Source organism: Arvicola amphibius, chromosome 4 (assembly GCF_903992535.2).
Source record: "Arvicola amphibius chromosome 4, mArvAmp1.2, whole genome shotgun sequence".
NCBI classification, from domain to species: Eukaryota; Metazoa; Chordata; class Mammalia; order Rodentia; family Cricetidae; genus Arvicola; species Arvicola amphibius.
In genome coordinates, this window is record NC_052050.1 from 45,587,385 (window position 1) to 45,613,500 (window position 26,116).

A 26,116-nucleotide genomic window follows, 5' to 3' on the forward strand; every position below is an offset into this window, starting at 1 on the left:
GCTAATCTGTGGGACTAGGCTAGGCCTCATCATCCATTAAATAACTGGAGTACAAGAGCTGCATGCCACTTCAGAAAAAGTGAACTGTGGGGAGTGTTTTCTAATTGGAAACATTCTTTAAACACTAACACTACAAAAGGTATGTTTTCTCAGGATATTTACAAACGCACCATGCTACCCATACAAGCACTCAGCATTGCTTACTGCAGCACATAAATGACGCCCAAACTGGATCCACTTTGTGAGTTGTTCTTAGGAACTTAGACATTCGGCAATGTTAAAGGAGACCAAAGTATCGACACGCACTACCACATGCACTGTCTCTGAACAAACTGTGCACATGCTGTGTTTCCACTAAGGCCAACACTAACAGGGAATTCAATCCCTCTGCTCTTGCCACTAGTTTTTTCAGTGAGAAAGTGTAATTTTCCTTTAAACCAAAGAGGATTATTGACATGTTGAACCTATCTGGTTGAACAACTAAAAATTACACAATAGAAAATGATCCATAGCTACGCCTGTGTTAAATATGATTGTTATATTTTAATGATAAACAAACATAAATACTATGTTGCTAACTGGTTTCAAAGACAGGACATGTAATCTACTGACTTGGCTGTTCAATACCACATTACAAGCAGTTTCCCCATGCCCCAAATACAGATCATTGGGAAACAAATGATTTATGGAAGATAAAATGGGGACTATTTTCACATTCAGACAAACAATAATGTCAAGTATGTTTGGACTAGAGATTTTATTTTAGAAGTATAAAGGATGGAGGCGTAATATATTTGGCATTTTTAATTTAGGTTTGTTTTATTTAAGTTTAATGTTAATTCCATGCTGTGTTTCAGTAAGAACAATACAGATGCTGCATCTGTGGCTCCAGTCAGACATCCAGTAGTACAAATTAGCTTCAAGTTACACATACTGAACAAAAGAGGTTGAGCGAGCGGAAGAGTAGGAGGAGGGAAGGAGGCTAAGGAGCGAGGGGAAAGGAAGAGAGTTGAGCACGCATGCAGGCTTCCATACCACCTTCAATGCTAACCTGCTTCAGAGGGGGAGGAGTCGGCAAGAATGAGCAGCCACGGATTGTTGAACTGTTACCAGCACCATGCCTTTCAGCAACACTTCAGCAGAGTTCCAAACACATTTGACAGCAAAACCATTATAACAAACTCCCCCAAAACATCTCAAGCTAATATCCAATTAAGTTTAAACATTGGTATAAAATTCAATTTAAACAATTAAAAAAAGGAAAAATGACAGCACATATGCCTCTATCATGTGATTAATCTTTCTTAGATGCATCACCTAGAAGTCTAATGGCTTTCAAATGTCATTTCCATTTCTAATGATGATCTTGCCCGTGTGGCTGGAGACAATACAGTAATGCTGAAAAAGCCTCTATGCAGTCCTGTTAGTGTCGTAAAGAACCTAAAAGCTGGGACCAGTAAAATCCACAGAAATTCACTCTTGCCTTTAAGAACTTCTGAAAACTGTTTGTTTGTTTTAAAAAAGGGGAGGGGAGAAAAAAAGGAGGAAGAAAGAAAAACAACAGGGCGGGAACCTAAATTCTGAGACCAAATGTGAAAGTCAAATTTGGTGGTTCTCAGTGACAATGGGGAACTTCCAAGGGGAGGGTGGGGAGGGAGGGTGATCAGAGATGTGTTCTCTTGTTGGCTTTAGTACGTCTCACTGATTTTCATCTTCCACATCCTGCAGCGCTTCTTTATTCTGCTCTTCACCTGTAAGGAACAAGGCACAATTACTTCACACTATCACACACTCTAATGGTCAAGCTAAAGGTTCGTAGTTTCACTACAACTGCTAGCAAACTTGGGCAGGCAGAGATCTTCTAACCTCAAATCTGAGGGGCTTAAACCAAGAGCTGCCAACCACCAACCACAGTCCTGAAACAGTCAAGTGTTAGAGGATGATAAAATTAAAACTTTTAAAGGCAAAGAAATCAAATGTCTCTGTTAAACAAGCTCTTCAAGAATACACAGCAGAAAGAATACTCTTAAAATGAACTTCAAGCCTTTGTGTGTTTCTTGGGCCAAATACTTTCTCAATAACCTTGCCTCTTCAAAAACCAACAGCATTTTGCTTTGTATCTTGGGGGGGAGGGGAAGCAAGAGGAGGGGCCATCTACCCACAAGCTATTCTTCTAGGGAATAAAAGCGAGCGCGACCACAGGAGTTCTATGGTGTCTGGGAAGATGTGCTACTGTGCTGGGCTATTTCTCTGTATGGTGGCCAGATAGGCCGCACAGTGGAGTCTTTTCTTCAGAGTAAACCACTAGGTCACTGAGGTTATTACATTACAGAAGGGCATTTGGGCCAGCTCTCAGGATATTTCTCTTTACTCTTTGGACACGACAATTAGCCTGCCAAGTTTCAACTGCACTATTGCATGCAAGAGAAAGTCAAGTTTATTCACTGGATGGTCACCTACCTACTTATAAGCATTAATCAAGTCAGCCATAGTTAAAGAAACATGCGAAGCTTTTGTTAAGAAATGATCCAACAGATAAAAATTGTATTTTGTTGTATATTAATACAGAGAATTACAAGTTTGAGCAAAAAAAAAAAAAATAACCACTCAATTAACCAGAAGGTAGGGTATATAGCATGTACTTAGCATGCATAAGACTCTATGTCCAATCCCTAGCAACACATAAAAATAAAAATACATAACCACAGAGTTAACTGCTACTAAACCAATTTTTAAAGTGCTAACCAAACCATTAAAAAAAGAAAAAAGCACCTAACAATAGAAATGGCTTAGATGGTGGTAAGCTTTCCGTTTATAATGAGTAAATGTAGCATTTATACTAAGATCAACTTTTAATTTATAAGATAGAAAAGACAGGTGGGCAGTGGTGGCGCACACCTTTAATCCGAGCACTCGGGAGGCAGAGGCAGGCGGATCTCTGTGAGTCCAAGGCCAGCCTGGTCTACAGAGCTAGTTCCAGGACAGGCTCCAAAGCTACAGAGAAACCCTGTCTTAAAAAAAACAAAGATAGAAAAGACATGCAAAAGCAAACATATCCATCTCCTAGGAAAGAATGGAGAGAAGCTAACTCTCCAGAGCAGTACATCCAAGCTCAGGAGCTTGCATGTTTTGTCTCATTTGCAACAGGAACAAGTGGCAGGTATGCTAAGAGACCACAGAACACACACAAGCAACTTGCAGACATGGCAAGAGTCTCAGCCACAAGTCATGAAAGTCACTGCATATATAAGACACACCCAAGTAGACAAGGCAGGTAGCAGGCCACGGCTGTCTCCAGACTTAGCACCTGAGAACATAATCGGGTGAGTCTCTAAGGACAGGTGGAAACAGGCAAGCATGATCAGTGAGAACCAAACTAAAAGCAGAGCTCCCTGCACCACAGCGATGACTTACAAAGTAGTTTTAAAGGAAGAAGAGTTGGGTTTTCCTTTAGGAATCTACAGTCAAGAAGAGAGGGAGGAAGAGCAATCAGATGAAAACACATTACAGAAAAACAAACCACAACAGGACAAAGGAAACATCCCAGGAGTCAGCTCTGGTCTTTCTACGTGAATAAGCTCAAGAATTAACCTATCCAGTTGTTCCCTACACCCCTAAGAAACCTCTGGAGGCTTATAAATTGGGGAAGGGCCCACAGATTTTTTTTTTGCCTAGAGGAAGAAAAGGAGCAAACAGAGCAAACACATTTTCTCTCTATGAAACAGTCATTTTTGCAGTGTGACCTCACTAAAGAATCTCTATGCTTCATACATGTACTGCAGCATGCACATGTGCTTGCACATACACACAAATTTTTTAAAAGGAATTATCTCACTGGACTGATGAGATAGCAGTTAACACTGGCTGTTCTTGCAGGACATGGGTTCAGTTTTCAGCACCCATGTGGTGGCTCATAGCCACGTGTAACTCAAGTTCTCAGTGATCTGACACCCTCTTTCGGCCTCTGCAGGTACCAGGCAGGCAAGTAAGCATGTAGTACACACACATACACACAGGCAAAATACTCATAAAAACAAAAAAAAAAATATCCCAATAAATTAGACCAGTCATTAGCATACCCTACAGGAAAAAGACACAAAAGAGGTAAGTAAAACATATACATTATCATTAGATGTCCTCAATTCAAACATTTAATGACGCTAATTTTCATGACCAGCAGTAAAATAAAAGGGCTCTAACTTTAGCCAGGTGATGGTGGTGCACGTCTTTAATCCCAGCACTTGAGGGGAGGCAAAGGTACATGGATCTCTGAGTTACAGGCCAGCCAAGGCCACATACACAGAGAAACCCTGCCTTGAAAAAAAAATTCAAAAAAGAGTGCTTGAACTTTTGAATTCTGGAAAACTGCTAATCCCTCAACAGAAGTATTTCCACATGCACACCCTCAGAACGACTGAAGAACTGTCTGTAAAATTATAAACGTGAGCTGGGCGGTGGTGGCGCATGCCTTTAATCCTGGCACTCGGGAGGCAGGGGCAGGCGAATCTCTGTGAGTTGGAGACCACAGCCTGATCTACAGAGCTAGTTCCAGGACAGGCTCCAAAGCCACAGAGAAACCCTGTCTCAAAGGAAGGAAGGAAGGAAGGAAAGAAAGAAAGAAAGAAGGAAGGAAGGAAGGAAGGAAGGAAGGAAGGAAGGAAGGAAGGAAAGAAAGAAAGAAAGAAAGAAAGAAAGAAAGAAAGAAAGAAAGAATAAGTGCTTGCTACACAAGCATAAAAAGACCACATAATGTGGCAGGTGTGTGGTGTATACTCTGAATCTCAGTGCTGAAGTGGAAAGAGAGATGGGCCTCTGCAGGTGTTGGGGAGCCACCCTAGACAACTGACATGCACACGGTGGATGATACCTCTGGCCTCCATACATATGAAGAATTAATAATTTATAAGGCCTAGTAAAATGGCCCAGATTAAGATGATATATTGTTGTGCAAGCCTGACAATGGGATAATCCTCAGACCCCAAGTAAAGGTGGAAAGAGCTAGGTGTGGTGGCACACACACAGGCAGGTTGATCTGAGATCAAGCCTGGTCTACACAGAGAAACCAGGAACACACCGCACCCACCCCCAGAAGTTGGAAAAAGACGCCACAAAATTATCTTCAGACTTCCATACGCATGTACTCCATGCACATGCATGCGCGCACACACACAAAAATGAAGCTGTAAGTAAACTGAATTAAAATCTGTATATATTATATTTCATTCATTTAATGGGCGGAGGGAGGAGCAGGGTTTCACCATGTAATTCTCACTGGCCTGGAATTTACTAGCAGACCAAGATGGCCTATAAATCAAAGATCTGCCCACCTCTGCCTCTTGAGTGCTGGGATTAAAGGCAAGTGGCTACATTACTTTTATTGATGTTGGTTTATCATGATAAAGAGCTACAGCAGAATTGTAAAATACAAACTTGGCAAACTTCGCAACTTATTGTAATGCTGTAGCTCAGGTAGGCCTCAAATTTATTATATACAGGAAAGTACTCTACCAACTAAAAAGATCTTAAAAGGCATTTTAGAGACTGGCAAGATGACTCAGTAGGTATGAGTTCTTGTACAGGGAGGGGTTGGAGAGATAGCTCAGTGGTTAAGAGCCATCTGCTCTTCCAGAGGGCCTGAGTTCAATTCCCAGCAACCACATGAAGGGTCACAACCATCTGTAATGAGTTCTGGCGCCCTCTTCTGGCCTTCAGGCATACATGCAGACAGAACACTATATATAATAAATCTTGTTAAAGCAAGATGATGACCCCATTCCAAATACCAATATCCACATGAAAGCTGGGCACGGCTGCAATTGCTACAATATGTGAGCAGAGACAGGCAAACAGTGGGAGCTCAATGGACAGCCAGGCTAACCACAATGGTGAGCTTTGGATTCAATGAGACCTTGTCTCAAATAGTAAGGTAGAAAGGGATTTAAGACATTCCAAATCATGCTATGTCTCCACATGTGCCTAAGTACCAACACTAACATGGGTGCACATAGGCCCACACACACGTAACTAGCATATATAGCTTTTTTTTTTTTTTTTTTGTATTTTGTGTGTGAGACCAGGTTCCTCTGTATAGCCCTGACTGTCCTAACTAGACTTCCTCTGGAGACCAGGCTGCCCTTAAAATTAGAGATCCACCTAAGCTCCCAGTGCACCACCACTCTGGTAGTTCTATCAAGATGGTACGAAAAGTGTGTTGGAATTTCCTATCATGTATCTCATTACAACACTTGTCTTGTAATACATAAATACTTGATTACTTAGTGAGCTTTTAAAAGCCAAACTAACCAAGTTCTCATATTAGAACCACAAGCTAAAGTAAAAAATCAGACTCAACTTTGCCAGAGAAAGGAAATGGGTAACATTCATAACCCATGCATTTCCAAGGTCAATACAAAGCATGTCAACCAACCGAAACTGTAGTTAAAGTAAGCTATTAAATATAAGCTTCTGCCTGAGTAACACATTTAACATGACTGTGATTAAAACAGAAAAACTAGATGGGTGGTGGTGGTTCATGCCTTTAATCCTAGCAACTGAGAGGCAGAGGTAGGGGGATCTCTGTGAGTTCAAGGACAGCTGGTCTACAAAGCGAGTTCCAATAACCAGGGCTACACAGAGGAACCTTGTCTCAAAAAACCAAGCAAACAAACAAAAACAAAATTACAGATAAACTCTGAGATGGGAGACAATTCAGTAGTTGGGGGAGTGCTTGTTGCTCTTGGAGAAGATTCTACTCTTATTATTAATTTAGCACTGGATATGCATGAGAAGTTTACACATGCATGCTAACAAAATACTTCTCATTAAAAACATTTTTAAAAAGGGCAATCTTGGGATTGAAAAAATGACTCAGAAGTTAAGACCAATCACTGATGGCTCTTCCAGAGGACCCAAATTTAGTTTCCAGCACCTATCTGACCACTTCTGGCCACTGAAGGCACCATGTGGTAAACAGACGTATGTGCAGCAAAACACCCATACACATAAAACAACTGTTTAATAATGAATAAATCTTATTTTACCTAACACTTTTGTTTCCAATCCCCTACACTAACTTTATAAAATTACCTCATAATAGATATTCAGTAGTTTTCTCATCAACCCCAGATAAAACTGATCTTTGCCTAGACATTGATGGCCCAGGCCTTTAATCCCAGCACTTGGGAGGCAGAGGCAGGCGGATCTCTATGAGTTTGAGTCCAGCTTGGTCTACATAGCTAGTCCTAGGACATCCATGGCTACACAAAAGAAACCCTGTCTCAAAAATTACAATATAAAAAAACAAAAAAATCTTTGGAGAATGAAGTAAAGCTAAGTGTTAGAACATGTGTTTAATTAACATGCACAAGGGTCTGGAGTCTACCTACACACACATAGGCACACACACCTTATCAACAAATAAAGCTTCAACTATTATATTTGAAGTTAAAATTTACACATGCATTCCCCCAAACAGCAATTACTTCCCCCAAAATAGTAACGTTGCAAATGAAAACCCAATACCAGACAATACCAGAACTCTTAAGCATGGACCTAGGGACAGATCATTTTATTTCTCGTAGAACCCTAGAGGAAAATAGTTGCTTTTTAGTGAAAAAGATTTCTATGCAGAGACTATGGTACGGCCAGAGGTAAAGTATGTAGCTGGTTCACATAGACCTGAGGTTTGAAGAAAAAACCCCATGCAGGGTTGTTTCATTAATACCTACTAATGCCAAAGAGTTTTAAAAACCCCTACCGCCCACTCTCAACTGAATTTCAAGAAGATAAAAGGAAATGATGGGGGCTAGATGTCTCAGTGGCTAAGAGAACTACCGCTCTTCCAAAGGACCCAGGTTCAATTCCCAGCACCCATATGGAAGCTTACAAACATCTGTTACTCCTACTCTAGGGGATTCATCATTGCCTCTGGCCTCTGACATTCATGTGGTAAAAGACATGTAAGCAAAACGTTCAAACACATATTAAACAATATAGTTTTAAAAAATAGAAAGGAAATGGTTTCCTGTCATTTCTTCCTTATAATGATTATAGCATACTAGCAAATCATTATTAGAGACAAAACTTTTACAATTTTGAATACTGGCATAATATTTCTACACATGGCCCTTTACTTCTCTATCAAGGGTTAAAATGGCACTTGGGCATCGTTCCCTATAGAAAGAATAAATCTTAATTACTGCAGACAGTCTGAGTCTCAGTTATATACAAAGATTAAGAAACACCAAAAGAGTTCTCAGAAGAGGCAACCACCCAAAGAGAAACATCTGGGCTTGCTCACCATCGCCCTGCATGTCTGAGGTCCAAAGCGTCAGGTTATCACGTAGCAGCTGCATGATAAGCGTAGAGTCCTTATAGCTTTCTTCACTCAGCGTGTCCAGTTCTGCAATAGCGTCATCAAAAGCTGCTTTTGCCAACCTGAAATGAATATACCATCCGTCAGTACTCAATTAACAATAAAGATAGCAACAATGGGCCACTTCTGTTACTCTAGCAGTCCCACTAATTATAAAGGTAACACAGACAAATGCTGAAAGATAACTTTGAATAAAAATATGAAAGACTTGGTATTTTTGTTTAGCTTACTTTTATCTTAAATAAAAAACTTTTAAAAAAATGTATACCTAGAATTTTGTATGAATGCAACTGAAAGTCAGATGACAAACCTGTCACAGCTGCCTCTCTCCCTCCATCACATAGATCCCAAGGACCAAACTCAGGCTAATCAGGCTCGATAACAAGCATCCCTACCTTCGCAAGCATCTCAAGAGATGCTCGTGCTACTTTTGAATGTCTTCCTATACAAACCAAGGCTAGCCTTGGAAATCTCAATCCTAGCCAAGAGTGTTAACAATTATGGAGGCAAGATCTAGTCCCATGCCACCTAGGGTGACACAGTAATAAGACTGCAGTCCTCAAAGCAATTACGAAAATGGCGGTATGATTACAAGCCTGCACCACCTTACCCAACTAAGGAATTAATTCTTTAAAAAAAAAAAGGGGGGGGGGGGACGCTAGAAAGATGACTCAGAGGTTGAGAGCACTGGCTGCTCTTCCAGAGGCCCTGAGTTCAATTCCCAGCACCCACATGGTGGCTCACTACCATTTGTAATGAGATCTGGTGCCCTCTTCTGGTGTGCATGCGTACATGCAGACAGAATATTGTAAACATAACAAATAAATAAATCTTTTTTTTTTTAAAAAAGATACCACTCCTGCCCACGAGGAGTTGCTTTTTGTTTGTTTCTTTCTTTTTTCTTTGGATTTTTCAAGACAGGGTTTCTCTGCATTGCCCTGGCTGTCCTCGAACTCAACTCATTCTGTAAACCAGGCTGGCCTCAAACTCACAGAATACACCTGCCTCTGCCTCCCCAGTGCTGGGATTAAAGGTCATCACCACCCAGCCAAGATTTACTGTTTTTTTTTTTTAAAGTTTTATTTATTGTATGTATATGAGCGCTCTACCGACTTTAGGCCAGAAGGAGGGCATCAGATGATTGTGAGTCACCATGTGGTTGCTGGGAACTGAACTCAGGACCTCAGGAAGAACAGCCAATGCTCTAAACCATTGAGCCACCTCTCTAGCTGCAAGATTTATTATTTTGACTATATGTAGTTGTATTTAAACGTACAAGGGTACAGGTATCAGATGAGACTTGAAGACATAAGATAGATCCCCTGGAGCTGGGGTCATAAGCACTTGTGATCTCTTCATGTGGGTACTGGAAATAAACTCAGGTACCCTAGAAATACATAAGGAGCCATCCCTCTAGCCCCAAGGCACTATTAATACAATTGTTTTTTTTTTTTTTCCTGGAGGGGGTCGAGACAGGGTTTTTCTGTGGCTTTGGAGCCTGTCCTGGAACTAGCCCTTGTAGACCAGGCTGGCCTTGAACTCATAAGAGATCCACCTACCTCTGTCTCCAGAGTGCTGAGATTAAGGGTGTGCGAGATGACCTCCCGGCTTCTTGATACAATGTGAATGAACTATTACAAACAGGCTAGACTGTGAAAATAATCTATAGAGTCCACCCTAAAACTCCACCAAAATACATGTGTGATAAAGGTATTTTCCTGCCAGGCAATGGTAGTACACGCCTTTAATCCCAGAGGCAGTAGGATCTCTTTTGAGTTTGAGGCCAGCTTGGTCTGTACAGAGCAAGTTCCAAGGACAGCCAGAGCTACACAGAGAAACCCTGCCTGGAAAACCCAAAAAGGTTCAAATATCTTTGAATAAGACAAATGTAATATATACCTAAAATGGATACAATTAAGAATACCCCACCAACACCCGAAGGAAAAGATTGTTTTGTTCAGTGTCTCAAGTAACCCTGGCTGGCTTTGAATGTCTAGCTGTCCGGCCTCCTCTTCTAAAGTGCTGGAATCACAGGGATGCATCTCCACACCCTGCTTTTGAAAGAGGGGCATAGAGACAGGATTTCACACTATAACCCAGGCTGGCTTCAACTTGCACTCATCCTCCTGACTCAGTCTCCTTATAGGCCTAAGTCACTGCCTCTGTATAAAAGACCTATCTATAGGCATTGTTACCAAGAAATTAATACAGCAAACAAAAAAGGATAGAAATAATTCTACTTATATAAGGTGCCAAGAACAAGCAAACTCAGGTTAGAAGAGACCGGGGAATGGAGTTACTACTTAAGCTTAGTTTGGGTGAAGTGATAAAAATCTTTTGAAATGGTTAGTACTGATGGTTATAAAAAAAAATGGTGAGCATATTAAATCCACTCAATTATACACATGAAAATGGTTACATTGAATTCTTTGAAGTATACATGTTTACCAGTACAATAATATTTTATTTGCATCCATGATTTCAAAACTAGAAACGAATTGATATAAAAATCGGAGAAAAGGAGGCTGGAGAGATGGCTCAGTGGCTAAGTGCATTTACTGCCTTCCAGAGAATCCAAGTTCAATTTCCAGTACCCACAATGGTGCCCATCATAGTAGAAAGAGAATTAATTCCCCCAAGTTGTCCTCTGCCCTTCATCTACCATGTTATAGACACATGTATACGCATACACACAAAAAAGTGCAGAAATTTTAGTGTAACAGTTTCACAAACACCAATGATATTATAATTGTTAAAATTATAATTTTAAAAAAAGTTCATGTAAGGAGGTGGTGGCACATGCCTTTAATCCCAGCACTTGGGAGGCAGATGCAGGTGGACCTCTTTGAGTTCTAGGACAGCCTGGTCTACACAGAACAAGTTCCAGGACAGCCAAGGCTATATATAGGAAAACTTGTCTCGAAAACCAAAAGCAAAAAATAGCAAAAAGTTCACCAAGAGTATTAAAAGCATTCCCAGGGAAGTAATGTGGTAAATATCTATAATCCCTAACAACTGGAAGAATGACACATGAGAACTGAATGTTCAAAGCTAGGCTAAGCCAGATACCTGATACCAAGACCCCGTTATAAGACTGAACGAATGCTAATACATAAAAATTAAGCCAACAGACTCCCGTGACAGCCTAAACAGAAGGTAGCTCCTCTGGAACTTTTGCACTTCACACTGGGAACTTGCTTCCTCCATTACTTACCTGCAGGCACGGTCAGGGGAATTAAGAATTTCATAGTAGAATACGGAAAAGTTGAGAGCAAGACCTAAACGAATGGGGTGCGTTGGAGGAAGTTCTGTCATGGCAATGTCACTAGCAGCTTTGTAAGCCACGAGGCTGTTTTCTGCGGCCTCCTTCCTGTCATTTCCTGTGGCAAACTCAGCCAGATACCTGTGGTAGTCCCCTTTCCTACAACACAACAACAAATAAAATCCCAATTAGAAACTTCTTGGAGCATGACAATTTTCTCTACCACATCATATACAACAAAATACAGTTTAATGATTAACATATATATTTATTTTTAGAAACTTTAAAAACAATGTCAGAATCCATCAGCTTGGCTCATCTCTTCTTTCCTTAATAAGGATTTCATACTTAAAATTATTAAGAAACTCTCACAGAAGATAACTAAAGCAAAAATCACCTAACTAGTATAACCACACATTCATTAATCACAATACACATTTGCTGCTGTCACTGCAATGCCAGGACACCTGAAGCCCTGAGCACATGTACCCCTACTATTCCTGAGCTATATATATATACCCTTGTAATTTCTCCACAGATAGTTAAGATTATATACTGTGAACTCTGCAGCTTTAGCTAAGAGGGCTGAAACCACAAAAGCAAAAAACTCAGGCAGGGTATGGTGACACATAATCTTAGGAAGCTGACAGAAAGATTATTTGGGCCAGGCAGCAGTGGCACAGGCCTTTAATCCCAGCACTCAGGAGACAGCCAGGAGGATCTCTTTGAGTTCAAGGTCAGCATGGTCCACAGAGTGAGTTCTACCCTTTGCCCAAAAAGAAAAAAAGGGAGGGGGGTATTACTCTAAAACTGAGGCCAACCTAATGACTGAGTTCCAGACCAGACAGACAGACCTTGTTCTCAGAATAAGCTGGGAATGGTGGCACACACCTTAACCCCAGGAGGCGGATGTAGGGAGATCTCTGAATTCTAGGCTAGTATGGTCTACCGTCTTGACTTCCAGGCCAGTCGAGTATATAAACAATGGGGTGAGAGTGGCAACGACGACCAAAAGTTAGGTATTTTGTACAATAGTCTAGCAATCTCAAATGCAACAATATATTAATTCTTCATTACTACAGTATTTGTAACTAATTAAACTTTAGGTTTTGGTAACTAACCCTCTAATATTCAACTACTTTAAGTCAAAGTTGAAAACCCACATTTAAAAAGTTATGGTTCTAAGGCTAACTTTAAATCTCACATTTTTCCCTTCTAGTATAGAACCTACATTTTATAATAGAAAACCTTGGACTCGCCAGTGTTAGCTGCTGGAATGAGGTGTTTGTCCAGTACATCCAGAATGTCACAACAGATTAATTTGAGCTCAGTTTCAACCTAGGGAGGGAAAACATCAGATTAAGTCTGGCAATTCCAAAGTCTTGTTATACAAAGTTTAATCTGAAGAGCCCATAACATCTTATCTGTTTCCAAATTCTTTCCCCAAACCTTAAGTCGCAGAAAACTATTCAGAGTATAGTATAGTACTCATGCTCTTTAAACCATGCGTACACAACCCACAGTTCCCCTAAAGAATCACCAGTGAGTAATCCACGTTCTTTCTAAATGTTCTTTCTAAATGACACTTACATGAATTAATTTCCATTATAAGGTACCAACTATAAAGGTTACTCTTGTTGTTTACTTGACTACACTTGGAAGCAACTAAAACCAAAGCAGTTGGGCAGGCCTGGGGGGGATTTTTCTTGGTATGATAATTTGAGTTGGGAGACCCATCCTAAATTCAGATCATGTGAAGTCAGAAGATCCACACCTTCTGGGGGCAGCTCACATAAAAGGACAAGGAAGAGGGAAGTGCTTTCTCAGCTCATTCTCATTGGCAAGTTCATCTATCCTGAGCCATTCCTTCTCTAGTGCTAGCACCTACACTAGGAGATTCCGAAAGAGACTGAAAACTAGCAGTTCTAGGACCTCCCAGACACTCAAGCACCAGTTTGGGAATGCTAAGACATCCAGTCTTGTGGACTCAATGACTTCTGAACCCTTGGCCATTCTGTCAGGAGACAATACCAGACTACTCAGGTCATAGCCTGCAAACAGCTCTAAGAAGTCATAAATGTTGTATATATACTCATTTATTTATTTGAAAGATACAGCATTTGCCCAAAGGCCATCAACTTAAAGGAACTTTAAAAAACAATGGGAGAGTTAGTAGTAGGGTGCCGGCCTAGAATGGACCAATTCCCAGCATCACAAGTATGTAAGGAGAGGTAGGTGACAGGATTTGAACCAAAGTCACAACTCAAACCCAGACAGTTTGTCTTCAGTACTACTATGTTCCAACATTCACTTCATTGTAGAGATCAGACCCAGCTACAAGAGCAAAAGAACCTGTAGGCCAAATTAAATGCCAACATGAATCTACTGGTTTGCAATGAATGTCTAAAACACGTGGCATCTCTGAACACGTTTCACGTTTGATGATATAATGAATTTGTGACAGTCATGGGAATACCTGATGTTGGTAATTCCCAAGAAGGGAATTTAAGAGGCCAGCAAATGTGAGAAGAAACATGGGAGTGCTTATTTATAACCTTCCTCAGTTTCTAAAGAATAGTTAAGAGTAAATGATGTTCCCATACCACAGACTTTTTCTGAAAACAAGTAACATTGTTGTGCTTTATATAAATTTTAGATGACATGTTGGCCAGTGGAGCAGGCTTCTCTACTCAACCATAAACTCCTAACTCTGTATCAAAGGAGCTGTAATAATAAAACTGAGTCTTATGCAAACTGCACCACTCTGGCTGACTGTGCCTGGAGTCCCTGGTTTCCAGCTTACAGTTCTTCCAGCAATAAGTGAGGAGAGGCGACTGGCGGCCAACCTCTCCAGAACATGTTCGTCTCTCTTGCTCTCCGATTTCTGTAATCCATAGACACTTTAAGAATTCTCCCATTTTTCTTCTATAATCTTGCCCTTAGTTCGGTAAGACTGCCTGCACCTCTCTTAATGGCTTTTCAAGTTGAGATAAGAGTTGCTGTTACAGTCTCCTAGATACTACACCAAACATCAAACTCAGCTTTAACATCACGGTGTACCTCCATGGTCTTCTCCCTCCTTCATGAAGTAACTATGATCCACCTTTTTTTCAGTGACTTGATATATCACCATGGTATAAACAAACCAAATCTGCTTCCTCACCTGCCTGTGTTTCAACAGCACTAACTTTCTACCCTACCCTGGACAGTCCATCCCTGGTCTCCTCTTTCTCTAGTTCCTTATTCCTACTAAGATCAAGACTTCAGACTCTTGGCTTCACCTCCCAACTGGCCAGTTTTCCCCTTGTCTCCTCATCACATCCTATAATCTTAACCATAATTTTTCTCAATTTCTTCATGTCTGAGGAACACCACATTGTCAATCCATATTCTTTGTTCCAAGGTATCTAAGGGCAATGATAATTCCAACTCACCTCAAGACCTCTAGCATGTTCCCTAAGACAGTTGTATCCCCAGTTTTACTACCTATAAATTGGGATAATAGCTACTTTTCCAGGGTCTTTTTTTTTTTTTTTACTTACTTACTTAATGTTGCTAGGTATTAAGCCCAGAGCCTTACACTGGGAGACTTCCATTTTTGTATATAAATACACTTACAAATAACTTCATAAATTCTTTTCAGAGTGCTGAAAGCCCCAATGGTTTCTATTGTTTTTTTCTAAAAAAAAAAAACACTCAGAATAAGTCTCCATAAAGACAGTAATTCTGTTTCAGCATTATTTATACCCAATAATTTAGTACACCGAGGTATACAAATACTTATCAAATTGGCCTATATCGGGCTAGCAATATGGTTCAGTTGGTAGGGGTGTTTACCGCCAAGGCTAATGGCTGAGTTCACACTCTGAGACTTGCATAGTGTAACTCATGAAAGTTGCTCTCATCTCTACACATGCCCCATGGCACTTCCTGTGTACATACACAAATATATGCAAAACCTGAAGCTGTTCTATGCATTCACTAAAAGCAATCAATGAGGTACTTTATACCATAGCAAGAGCAACAGTTCATTTGTTCTTTACTTGTGTTTGTTATGTTCAAACTTAATACTTGTGCTGGACATACAGCTCAGTGATAGCATGTGCAATCCAAGCCTATCCCTAGCACCCTTCCCTCTCAAGATATTTCCCCCTCTACAGCTTCCAAAACAAATGATTCTTGGCTTTTATCCCAAAATACTCTCTAGCCTGTAATTTCTAACCAAGGTAAGTGAAAAGTTAAAAACACAATACATTTGCCGGGCGGTGGTGGCGCACGCCTTTAATCCCAGCACTCGGGAGGCAGAGGCAGGCGGATCTCTGTGAGTTCGAGGCCAGCCTGGTCTACAAGAGCTAGTTCCAGGCCAGGCTCTAAAAAAGTTGCAGAGAAACCCTGTCTCGAAAAACAAAAACAAACAAACAAACAAACAAAAAAAAAAAAAACCACAAAAAAACCACAATACATTTACACACACACACACACAAAATGTAGTTTATGTTCGGTGTTGAACCCCATATGTCTAACACAAATTACTTAAAGCTGAAGGCCTGAGACTTAGCTGATACTCAAAAGAAACACAGAGTGAGGTAAGGTGGGTGGGGGTTAAGTGGAGAGAATGGGAGGAGAGGAAGTGGGAACTTGGATTGGTATGTATAACGGAAAAAGATAGTTTGTTTAAAAAAAAGGAAAAGATTTTTTTAAACCACACATTTCCTTTCTCTACTAGATAAAGAAATCATTTAGGACATTCAGATAACAGCCACCCCTATTACTTCTGTCACAAATGGATGCTACTCTGGATAAATGGATCCGGCTCAAGAAGTAAGTAGTTTTGTTATCAGACATGGACCCTACACTGCCATCCAGAATGCCAAATCAGAGACTCAGAATCCATTTCGATCAAGAACAGAATCCTCTCTAAGCAAAAATAAACCCTTTCTCTATGAAAACTAATCACTTCTAACAAATATACAGAAATTAATGGTACCAAACTATAACTCGGTGTCACCTGTATTTGAGAAACTATCATCTTTTTTTAAATATTTATTTATTTATTATGTATACAATATTTTGTCTGCATGTATTCCTGCAGGTCAGAAGAGGGCACCAGGCCTCATTACAGATGGTTGTGAGCCACCATGTGGTTGCCAGGAATTGAACTCAGGACCTTTGGAAGAGCAGGCAATGCTCTTGGCTGCTGAGCCATCTCTCCAGCCCCGAAACTATCATCTTTTAAAAAATACTGTATCAAGTGGATGTGGTAGCAGCATGAGAGGCTGAAGCCAGTCTAGTCAACATCATGAGTTCCAGGCCAGCCAGGGCTTCAAAGAGACCCTGTTAAGAGCTTTGGTTGCTCTTGCAGAGAACCCAAGTTCAACTGCCAGCACGTGCACTGCAGCTCAAAACCACAACTACAGTACCAGAGGACCCAACACCCTCTTCTGGCCTTCAAGGGCACCAGGCACACACATGGTACAGAGATAGGCAAGGCAAGGCAAAGTGCGCATACACATTCAAAATAAAAATAAAAGCATAGTATCAAATCAAATAAAAGTTAACATCTTACCATTTGCCGGTACTCCCGAATCATCTTTAGTTTGTCCTCTCCTCCCTTGTTTTCTTCCTTCTGTTCAATGCTGCTGATTATTCTCCAGGATGCTCTTCTGGCTCCAATCACATTTTTATATGCAACAGATAAAAGGTTTCGTTCTTCAACTGTCAGCTCCACATCCATTCCTGCTACTTTCTTCATTGATTCCACCATTTCTATGCAGGGAATAGTTAAAGGAGACTATAGATTTAACAGGTTTTGTTGACCCATCCCTTTCACCGTTATGTTTTTTTTTCCCACTGTAAAGCTAGTAAGATATAATGGGGGGGGGGGGGGGCTTGAAATCCGAAGGGGAGGGGGGTGCATGCCTGCAATCATAGCATAGAGATTAATTCAGGAAGACTGCCTTAAGTTCAAACTCCACTTTTAACTACAAGTATGGAACCAGCCAAAGCTACATAGGAAGAGCCTTGTAAATAAAAGGGGCTAGTTCAGCTAGACCCTAAAAGCCCTGTCTGGAGCAAATATTCTTCCCAATAAAAAGTAGTTAAACAAAAATAACTTCATAGTCACCAAAATAAATGAGTCAAGTCAAGCCAAGCCTTAGGGGATGGAGGTGGGGCACCATACACAAGTCTCAATCTCAGAAGGCCTAGCTATCAAATCAGACGTCTGGGGAACCTTGTCTAAAGTAAAACAAACTGGCTCATGCCTGTAATCCTAAAACCAGGAAGCTGAGGCAGGATTTCTGAGTTTGAAGACAGTCTGTTTCAAACAAACAAACAAAAAGGTGGGAGGGAGTACACTATGAATTCTTCTGCTGGTATAACTTTTGGTAATTACTGTTACCACTAGATGGCAAGCAAAGAAAGGGGGCCAGACAATCTGAGATATCCCAAGTATAGCGCAAAAAAAAAAAAAAAAAAAACCCTAGCATTTTATGAACAAAGGAAAAACTGAAAATGTCATAAATACTAATTAAACTATTATAAAGAAAAGGGGGAGGGTAGTTTTTACAAAGGTTTTAATGACACTATTACCAAATAGACCTTTAGATCTACTGATTTCAGGATCCCAAGTGTTAAGAGCCAAGAACCTACATTTTAATAAGCATCCTAGGCAGACAGTAACATCCTGAGAGTAATACATTAGCCAAATGTTATCACAATGAATGAAGCTATATTAAGTCAAATGCTGTAACTGTAACCCCTGCAACTAGGAATGTTACATAGTTAGTTCATAGTTAGAACCTGTCTCACAAAAACAAAACAAAATTTAGAGTTTTCCAAATTAGCAACCTGAGTTTCATATTTCAAAATCCACCCCTTTACAGTTAGTTGCTGAAATGACTGAATCCAGCCAGCCAAACTTTTACATGCTAGGTAAGCACTCAACCATTAAGCCACACCACCCTCCAAGCTACCAACTAGAATTTTGGTCTGCTAATGATGTTAGACTTCAGTCCCATCTTCTTTCTAGTTGCTTCTTAGTTATTTTGACTGCACTCTTTGGAGGGATGTACTGTGTTGACATACTTTGGTAGGACACCTAATTTTTGATAAATCACTTAAATGACCATTATGAGTTATTTTTAAGACGATCACAACAAATTCAGGCCCTTCATCCTTATTTCCATTTCTTTACACAATAGATTCAGCATGAAAGAGTCCAAGGCCTAACCTCCTCTGAATGTCTACGAGAGTTTTATGAAACCCTCCATGTCAGTTATCATTAATTACCAATGGAAACATAACCCTAGCCATAGTCTTCTTCAAAGCTATACACAAAAGCTGCCTGATCCCCAACTCTGGACTCACACTAACTCATTAACATAAAATTTCTCACTCAGCATATCTAGCATTTCATGAAATCTCTGCAGGAAGGACTTCATCAATTCTACGTAAAATTTCAGAAGCAAGGAAAGGCTGTCATGTTTCTGCAGCTGATGTGATCAAAACCTTTGAACCAGAGAACTACAACTCATGACTGAATCACTACTTGAAGGTAACAAGCCTCCTCCTTCCATCACATGGGTTCTAGGGATCAAACTCAAATTCTGCAGACCATGAACACATTTTCTGTAACTATTTTTTGAGGGGCAGGGGAGTAAAGCAAGGTCTTAATATGTAGCCCAGGCTAGCAACAAACTTGTACAAATCGCCTTACATTTGTCTGCTGAGTGCTGAAATTAAAGGAATGCCCCACTCCATTTGATCCTGAATTTTTTTTAAGTTTTTATGCAAGTATGTCTATGAATTACAAGTGCGCTTGGTGTCAAAGGCTAGAAGGCGGCATCAGAAACTGGAATTGCAGGTGACTGTGAGCTGTCATAGGATGCTGGGAAGAACAGCCAGCGCTCTTAACCACTGAACCATCCCTCCATACCCTCTATGAGACTTTTGATAACTTGAGGACTGGGAGTACTGGCTGAAAATCACTACTGCATGAAGATTCTAAAACATAATTTCCAGACATCAATAGGCATGTTAAATCAAACATACCAGACCTGCTGAACTCTGGGTCATTTATCATCCACTATGTGCTAACAGTCTAATTACATATCCACACTATGCTGAACAACCAACTGAGACAACTTTATGGTTTTAAGATTATTGCTAAGATAACCAAATGTAATTCACCCTCACTTAATTTATCCAATCCCATACACACATACCTTTTGTTTGCTGTACTAGGGACAGTAGTTATGGCCAAGTAATCTACCACTGAGCTACAAACAATCCCAGTTCTTACTCTGAATCTTGATTCTTTGGTCTCTCATTTATTCATTCATTTATTCACTCACTAATTCATTCAACTAACTCATCCAACTTAAAGCAGGCACTTTTTTTTTATTTATGTACACTGATATGAAGGTGTCAGATCCCCTGGAACCAGAGTTACAGACAGCTGTAAACTGATATGTGGGTGCTGGGAATTGAATCCAGGTCCCCCAAGAGAGCAGTCAAGTGCTCTTAAACCCTGAGCCATCTCTTCAGCCACACTGTTTCACTCTCCTCTCCATGTAGTACTACTATCAGTCTTCTTAAAAGATCTTCTAGCACCCAAGCCAGGCAGTGCTAGAACAAGTTCGAGGATGGCCAGGACTATAGAGGGAAACTCCTTCAAATACCAAAAAGGAAAAAAAAAAAGGAAAAAGAGCTGGGCAGTGATGGAAGGAAGGAAGGAAAAAAGGAAGGAAGGAAAGAAAAAAGGCTGGGTGGTGGTGGTACACATCTTTAATCCCAACACTCTGGAGGCAGAGGCAGATGGAGTTCCCAGGCCAACCTGGTCTACAGAGCAAGTTCTAGGACAGCCAGTGCTACACATAGAGAAATCCTGTTTTGAAAAACAAAACAAAACAAAAAAACAAATGAACAAAAGGAAAAAAAAATCTTCCAACACCCAGCAGGTTGGATGGTGCTTGTAATCCCAGCACATAAGAGGCTAAAGTCATAAAAATCCCTTTAGTTTAAAGTCAGTATGGACTACAGTGAAGCCCTGTCTTCCCGGCCTCCCCAGGAGTGGGGCTGTGGAGGAGCTGGACAAAGCCAGGGCTGATTTCTATAAATTTGAAGCCAGCCTGGTATACATAGCAAGTTCCAAGCCAGCCAGGGCTACACAATGAGACCATTTTTACTGTTTTGTGTTTGGGGTTTGTTGTTGTTTGAGCAGGGCTTCTCTGCATAGCCATAGCTAGCCTGAAACTTGCTCTGTAGACCAGCATGGCCTTGAACCAGAGATCTGCCTGCCTCGGTCTCCCCTACTGATTAATTCAAGATGTGAAGCTTGGGCATGGGGCACATAACAGCAAAATGAAGCAAAATTATTGATTCTCTTGCAAAGAACAATTTTCAAACATGTATGCCAGGCAAATCACAACCATCTATAACCTCTAATACCAGCTCTGAGGAGATTCAACACCTCTGCCCTCTCCACAAAAACTGCATTTACACGTACATATCCACACATACACATTTTAAATAAAATTAACTTTTTAAAAACCCCGAGCTAAACCCCAGGCTTAAGAAAGAGACTTGAAGGATAAAGAAATGGCTCAACAACTAAGAACTAAGAACAGTTAATGCTCTGGTAGAGGACCCAAGTACAATTCCCAGTACACACATATAGGTAGGTGTTAACAACTGCTCCTAACTCCAGTCCCAAGGGAAGTGGCACCCTCTTTTAGCATTCAAGGGCACCAGGCACATACAGAGTACACATACATACATGCATGCAAGCAAAACATCTATATTAACTAATACACACACACACACACACACACACACACTCACTTTTGAGACAGGGTCTCTCTACACAGCCCTGGCTGTCCTGGAACTCATACCTCCTTCTGCCTTTCCTGGGATCAAATGCATATGCCACCCAATGGCTAGTTAAACTTTTTTTTAAGAGACCTAAAATGCTTCATCTCATGCCCCTTGGTATATCTCCTTAACAGCCCAGTAAACTTAATCCTCTCAACTATATTCTACCTAGAGTAACAATCTTCAGCCTTACCAAAAAAAAAAAAAAAAAAAAAAAAAAAACCTAAAAATACAAATATCCATTATCAAACTGAAAAGTTCCCCCAAGGTCTAATTCTATAATTCCTAATAAAACTGAAGGTCATGATGGCTTCTTATTAATATTCCTAATGCCAGAACACTCAAGATGATAAATCTTGACTTCTCCCAAATGGAAAAAATGTCCACCAACTATCTCACAATTTTAAAGACAGAAAATTGGAAGCCAAAGGTAATCTGCGTAAAGTCAGAGCAATAAAAGCAAACACTAAGTCCTGAGTGCAAGACCACTCGAGGTTACAGGGTGAAAGAGAAAGAGAATCACTATCACAGATGGTGACTTTTGAGACAGCGTGTTTTAGGGTATGCTATTGTTGTGAAGAGACACCATGACCATGGCAACTCTCATAAAGCAAACATTTAATCGAGGGGGGTTGCTTACAGTTTCAGAAGTTCAATCCATTACCTAATCATAGTGGGGAGCACGGCAGCATGCAGGCAGACATCTCAACATCTTGCAGCCAACAGAAAGTCAACTGAATCACTGGGTAGTATCTTGATCAAAGGAAACCTCAAAACCAGCTCCCAGCGATACAGTTCCTCTAACAAGACCATACCCACTCCAAAGTCACACCTCCTAATAGTGCCACTCCCTGAGATTATAGAGGCCAATTACATTCAAACTATCACACATGGTTTCTCTATGTAACAGTCCTGGCTGTCCTGAAACTCACTTTGTAGACTAGGATGGGCTCAATCTCAAAGAGATATGCCTGCCTCCCACATACTGGGATTAAAGGCATGTATCACTACCACACAACAAAAATATTTAAAAAACCTGAAAATCACAATCATTGGGCTGGAGAGAGATATGGTTCAGGGATTAAGAATACTTGCTGCTCTTGCAGAGGGCCCAGGTTTGGTTCCCAAGCACCTACACTGTACACATGCATTCATGTAGGCAAAATACATACATAAAATAAAAATATATAAATATTGGAAAATGGCAGCAGACAATAAATTGGATATCCAACTCCAAAAATATAAATAATTCAGGAAGAAAACCTGTAAATCATAGTACTTATTTCACATGTCCCAGGCTCACCTTGACTTTCGGGTACTGTTTCCAGATTGACTGCTGGTAGCAAAGGCATGTAGCACTACATGGTTTTGTACAGGGGATCCATCCTATGTCTTCACACAATGCCAGGCAAGTACTCTACTACCTCAGCTCCACCTCCAACCTCAAATACTTCTGAAGAGGTGTGGTTTAGAAATGAAGGCATTACTCCATCAGGACTTGGGGTCACTAGGCACTAGAAATTACTTTTCCTAATGTACCCACATTGAATAAATCTCATTTTGCCTGGCAGACTGATGGATGATCAAGTCTTGTCAGCTACAGCTCTCAGACCTGGACTTCTGCCTGGACTTGTTTGCCAAGAGTTATACATGAGAGGCAACCTTCAAATGGACACTTTTTGAGACAGGGTTTCTCTGTGTAACAGAGACCCCTAAGTGTCCTGAAACTCATTCTGTGGACCAGGTGTGCCTCTGTCTCCCAAGTGCTGGGACTAAAGGTGCGAGCCACCACACACGGTTTTGGTTTTTTTTGTTTTATTTTTGGGAGGGGGTGCTTTTTAAACATTAAATCTCGCTGGGCGGTGGTGGCGCAAGCCTTTAATCCCAGCACTCAGGAGGCAGAGGCAGGCGGATCTCTGTGAGTTCAAGTCCAGCCTGGTCTACAAGAGTTAGTTCCAGGACAGGGTCCAAAACTACAGAGAAACCCTGTCTCGAAAAAAAAAAAAAAAAATTAAATCTCTGCCAAACTTGACAGCTTTCAGTTTTATCATAAACTATTCTGTTTAAACTTGCTCAAAATCTGTCATGTCGTCACTCTTAAAGTTATACTCACATTACTGGGCATGGTGGCGCTCGCCTTTAATCCCAGCACTGAGCAGGTAGAGGCAGGCAAATCTCTGAGTTCAATGCCAGTCTGGTCTAAAGAGAGAGATCCAGGACAGCCGAAGCTACACAGAGAAACCGTTTCTCAAAACAACGACGAAAAGCTATGACTAACACATGGTAGAACATGCTTTTGATCCTAGCATTTAAAAGGTAGAGACAAGAGGATCTCAATTAGAGGCCAGCATAGACTGCTCTACATAGCGAGTTCTAGGACAAGTAGAGCTTCACAGTGAGACACTGGCTCAAAACAAAATGAAATGAAACAAAAGGCTAAACTCATGTGAATATCCTTCCAAATCATTTATAAGTAGTACAGAAGCCAATCACAGCAGTATATTCCTGAAATCCCAGCACCAGAAAGGCTGCCAGTGTGAAGCTAGTCTAGGATAGATGAAAATCCAGTCTCAAATGCTGGGCAGTGGTGGCACACCACCTTTAATCCCAGCACTTGGGAGTCAGAGGCAGGAGGATCTCTAAATTCAAGGCCAGCCTGGTCCAGACAGAGAAACCCTATATAGGAAAAACAGAAACACCCACCCCCCCCCCCCGCCAAGTCTCAAAACAAAATAAAGAATTAAAGACAACCCTGACATTTGATTTCCGCTCTTACGGAAGATCAAGTTTGGTCGCTAACTCACACTGGGTGGCTCAACCACCCTGTAGCTCCAATTCCAAGGGATCTAACACTCTCTTCTGAACCCCATGGGCACTGGCAAATAAGTGGTGCAAATAAACTCCAGAAGGCACAGATATACAAATAAATAAACCTTTAAAAAACAAGACAAAACAACAAAAAAGTCAGATGTATTCGCATGGGACGTGGAAGATGACAACCAGAAGTTCAGTCATCCTTGGCTAAGCACATAACAAATTCAAGGCCAACCTGAAACTATCTTCAAAACACAAAGTCAGGACAGAAAGATGAATCAACTGACAAACTCAGGCCAAAGCATAAAAAGAATGTCCACAAGTGTATTATAGCAAGGGTACTACTGAGCATGGACCACATGTAGGTTAAGTGCAGTCCTTAGAAGCTAGGTATAATAATAATGCCCTTTGTATACTCTGGTTCCAGTTTTCTTTTTAACCCAGACCTCTCTAAGGTTCAGTGCTCAATCCCCTTTATCAGTGCCTTTGATGATACACAGAACAGAAGCTCTGACTTGACATCCTCATTCCCTTCTTTTAATCCTCTGGTTTTCTTTTGTTGAAACAAAATCTCATGCTTCCCAGACTGGCCTCAAACTTATTTTGCAGCTATGTGATGATGGTGAGTAATCTTGAACTTCGGATCCTCTTGAGTGGGCATACCTCTCTTCCTATCTTACATGTCCTGGAGATTGAACCCAGTTTCATGCATGTCAGGCAAACACTCACTCTACCATCTGAGCTACAGCTCTAGTCCCACCATTCTTTTTAGCCACATTTTCCTCCTAACTAAACTATATTATAGTTGACCTGTAAGCCCCACACTTGAGATTGTAGATATAGGTCCTCTGATCTCTACATGTGTACTGTGACAATAAGAGTGACCACAGACCTACATATACACAGAATCATTCTATTAAGTAAATAAACTATATTGTGATTCCTACACTGTATTACATGAAATTATCATTTACAAGGAAAAGTTAATATCCATTTACCAAAAAGTGCAAGATAAAGCAAGCACGTGGGAAATTACTGACATACATTCAAAGCCAATATGGGCTACTCCATGAATTCCAGACCAGTCTGAACTATAAAATGAACCCTAACTCAGAAACAGTAGAAAAATGAGTTTTTAAAAAATTGAAAATCAAAAAAAAAAAAAAAAAAACTGAGAGCTGGACATGGTGGTGAAAGTCTTTCTTTAATCCTCACACTAGAGAGAGAGAGAAGCAAGTTTGTCTCAAACAAACAAAAAACGTAAGGAATGTGTTTAGAAGAAGTTAGTAACTATTAGCTAACTGAAATGTAACAAAGTAGAGGCAGACTTGGGAGAATGACTACATCAAGCAGCTACAGTGAAGAAAGAACCACTATAAGGTCTAAAGTTCTAAGATGTGAAAGCAAACAGCTGTTTCTAAAGACAAGTTCCAGAGGCTAAAAAGGTGTGGTGGTACACAGCTGAAATCCTTCCAATCCCAGCAAAGGAGGTTCTAGGAGACCTTGTCTCAAAAGATCACATGTCAACCATCCCCAAAGGGGAAAAAGGCACCTGGTACAATCAATGCAGAACAAATCCCAGAGTTCAGTAAGTGATGTTAAATCAGTCAAGTATCTGAGAAACAATTATCTATTCTGAAGGTTCTCAATCCCAGGAAGGTTTTCATTAAGGATAAAACAAACTATTCCTAAAATCCTCTTGCTAGGACTGAAGAGAAAAATCAGTGGTTAAAAAGCACTTCCTGTGTTTCCAGAATTCTGCTCCCCAGTCCCTTTAAGAGGCAGCTTTTACA

General features: G+C 40.6%; 1 protein-coding gene across 1 annotated transcript in view; it reads right to left on the minus strand.

The window, feature by feature from the left end:
* Positions 1-791: 791 nt before the first annotated feature.
* The window catches only part of Ywhae (tyrosine 3-monooxygenase/tryptophan 5-monooxygenase activation protein epsilon), a 38,430-nt gene continuing 13,105 nt past the window's right edge, over positions 792-26,116 (minus strand). The window contains exons 2-6 of the mRNA XM_038327048.2: positions 17,203-17,402; positions 12,868-12,974; positions 11,589-11,795; positions 8,300-8,436; positions 792-1,751 (exon numbers count right to left, since the gene is read on the minus strand). Of these exons, the coding sequence (XP_038182976.1) occupies positions 1,699-1,751; positions 8,300-8,436; positions 11,589-11,795; positions 12,868-12,974; positions 17,203-17,402 (704 nt within the window). The 3' untranslated portion in view covers positions 792-1,698. The remainder of the gene's footprint in view (positions 1,752-8,299; positions 8,437-11,588; positions 11,796-12,867; positions 12,975-17,202; positions 17,403-26,116) is intronic.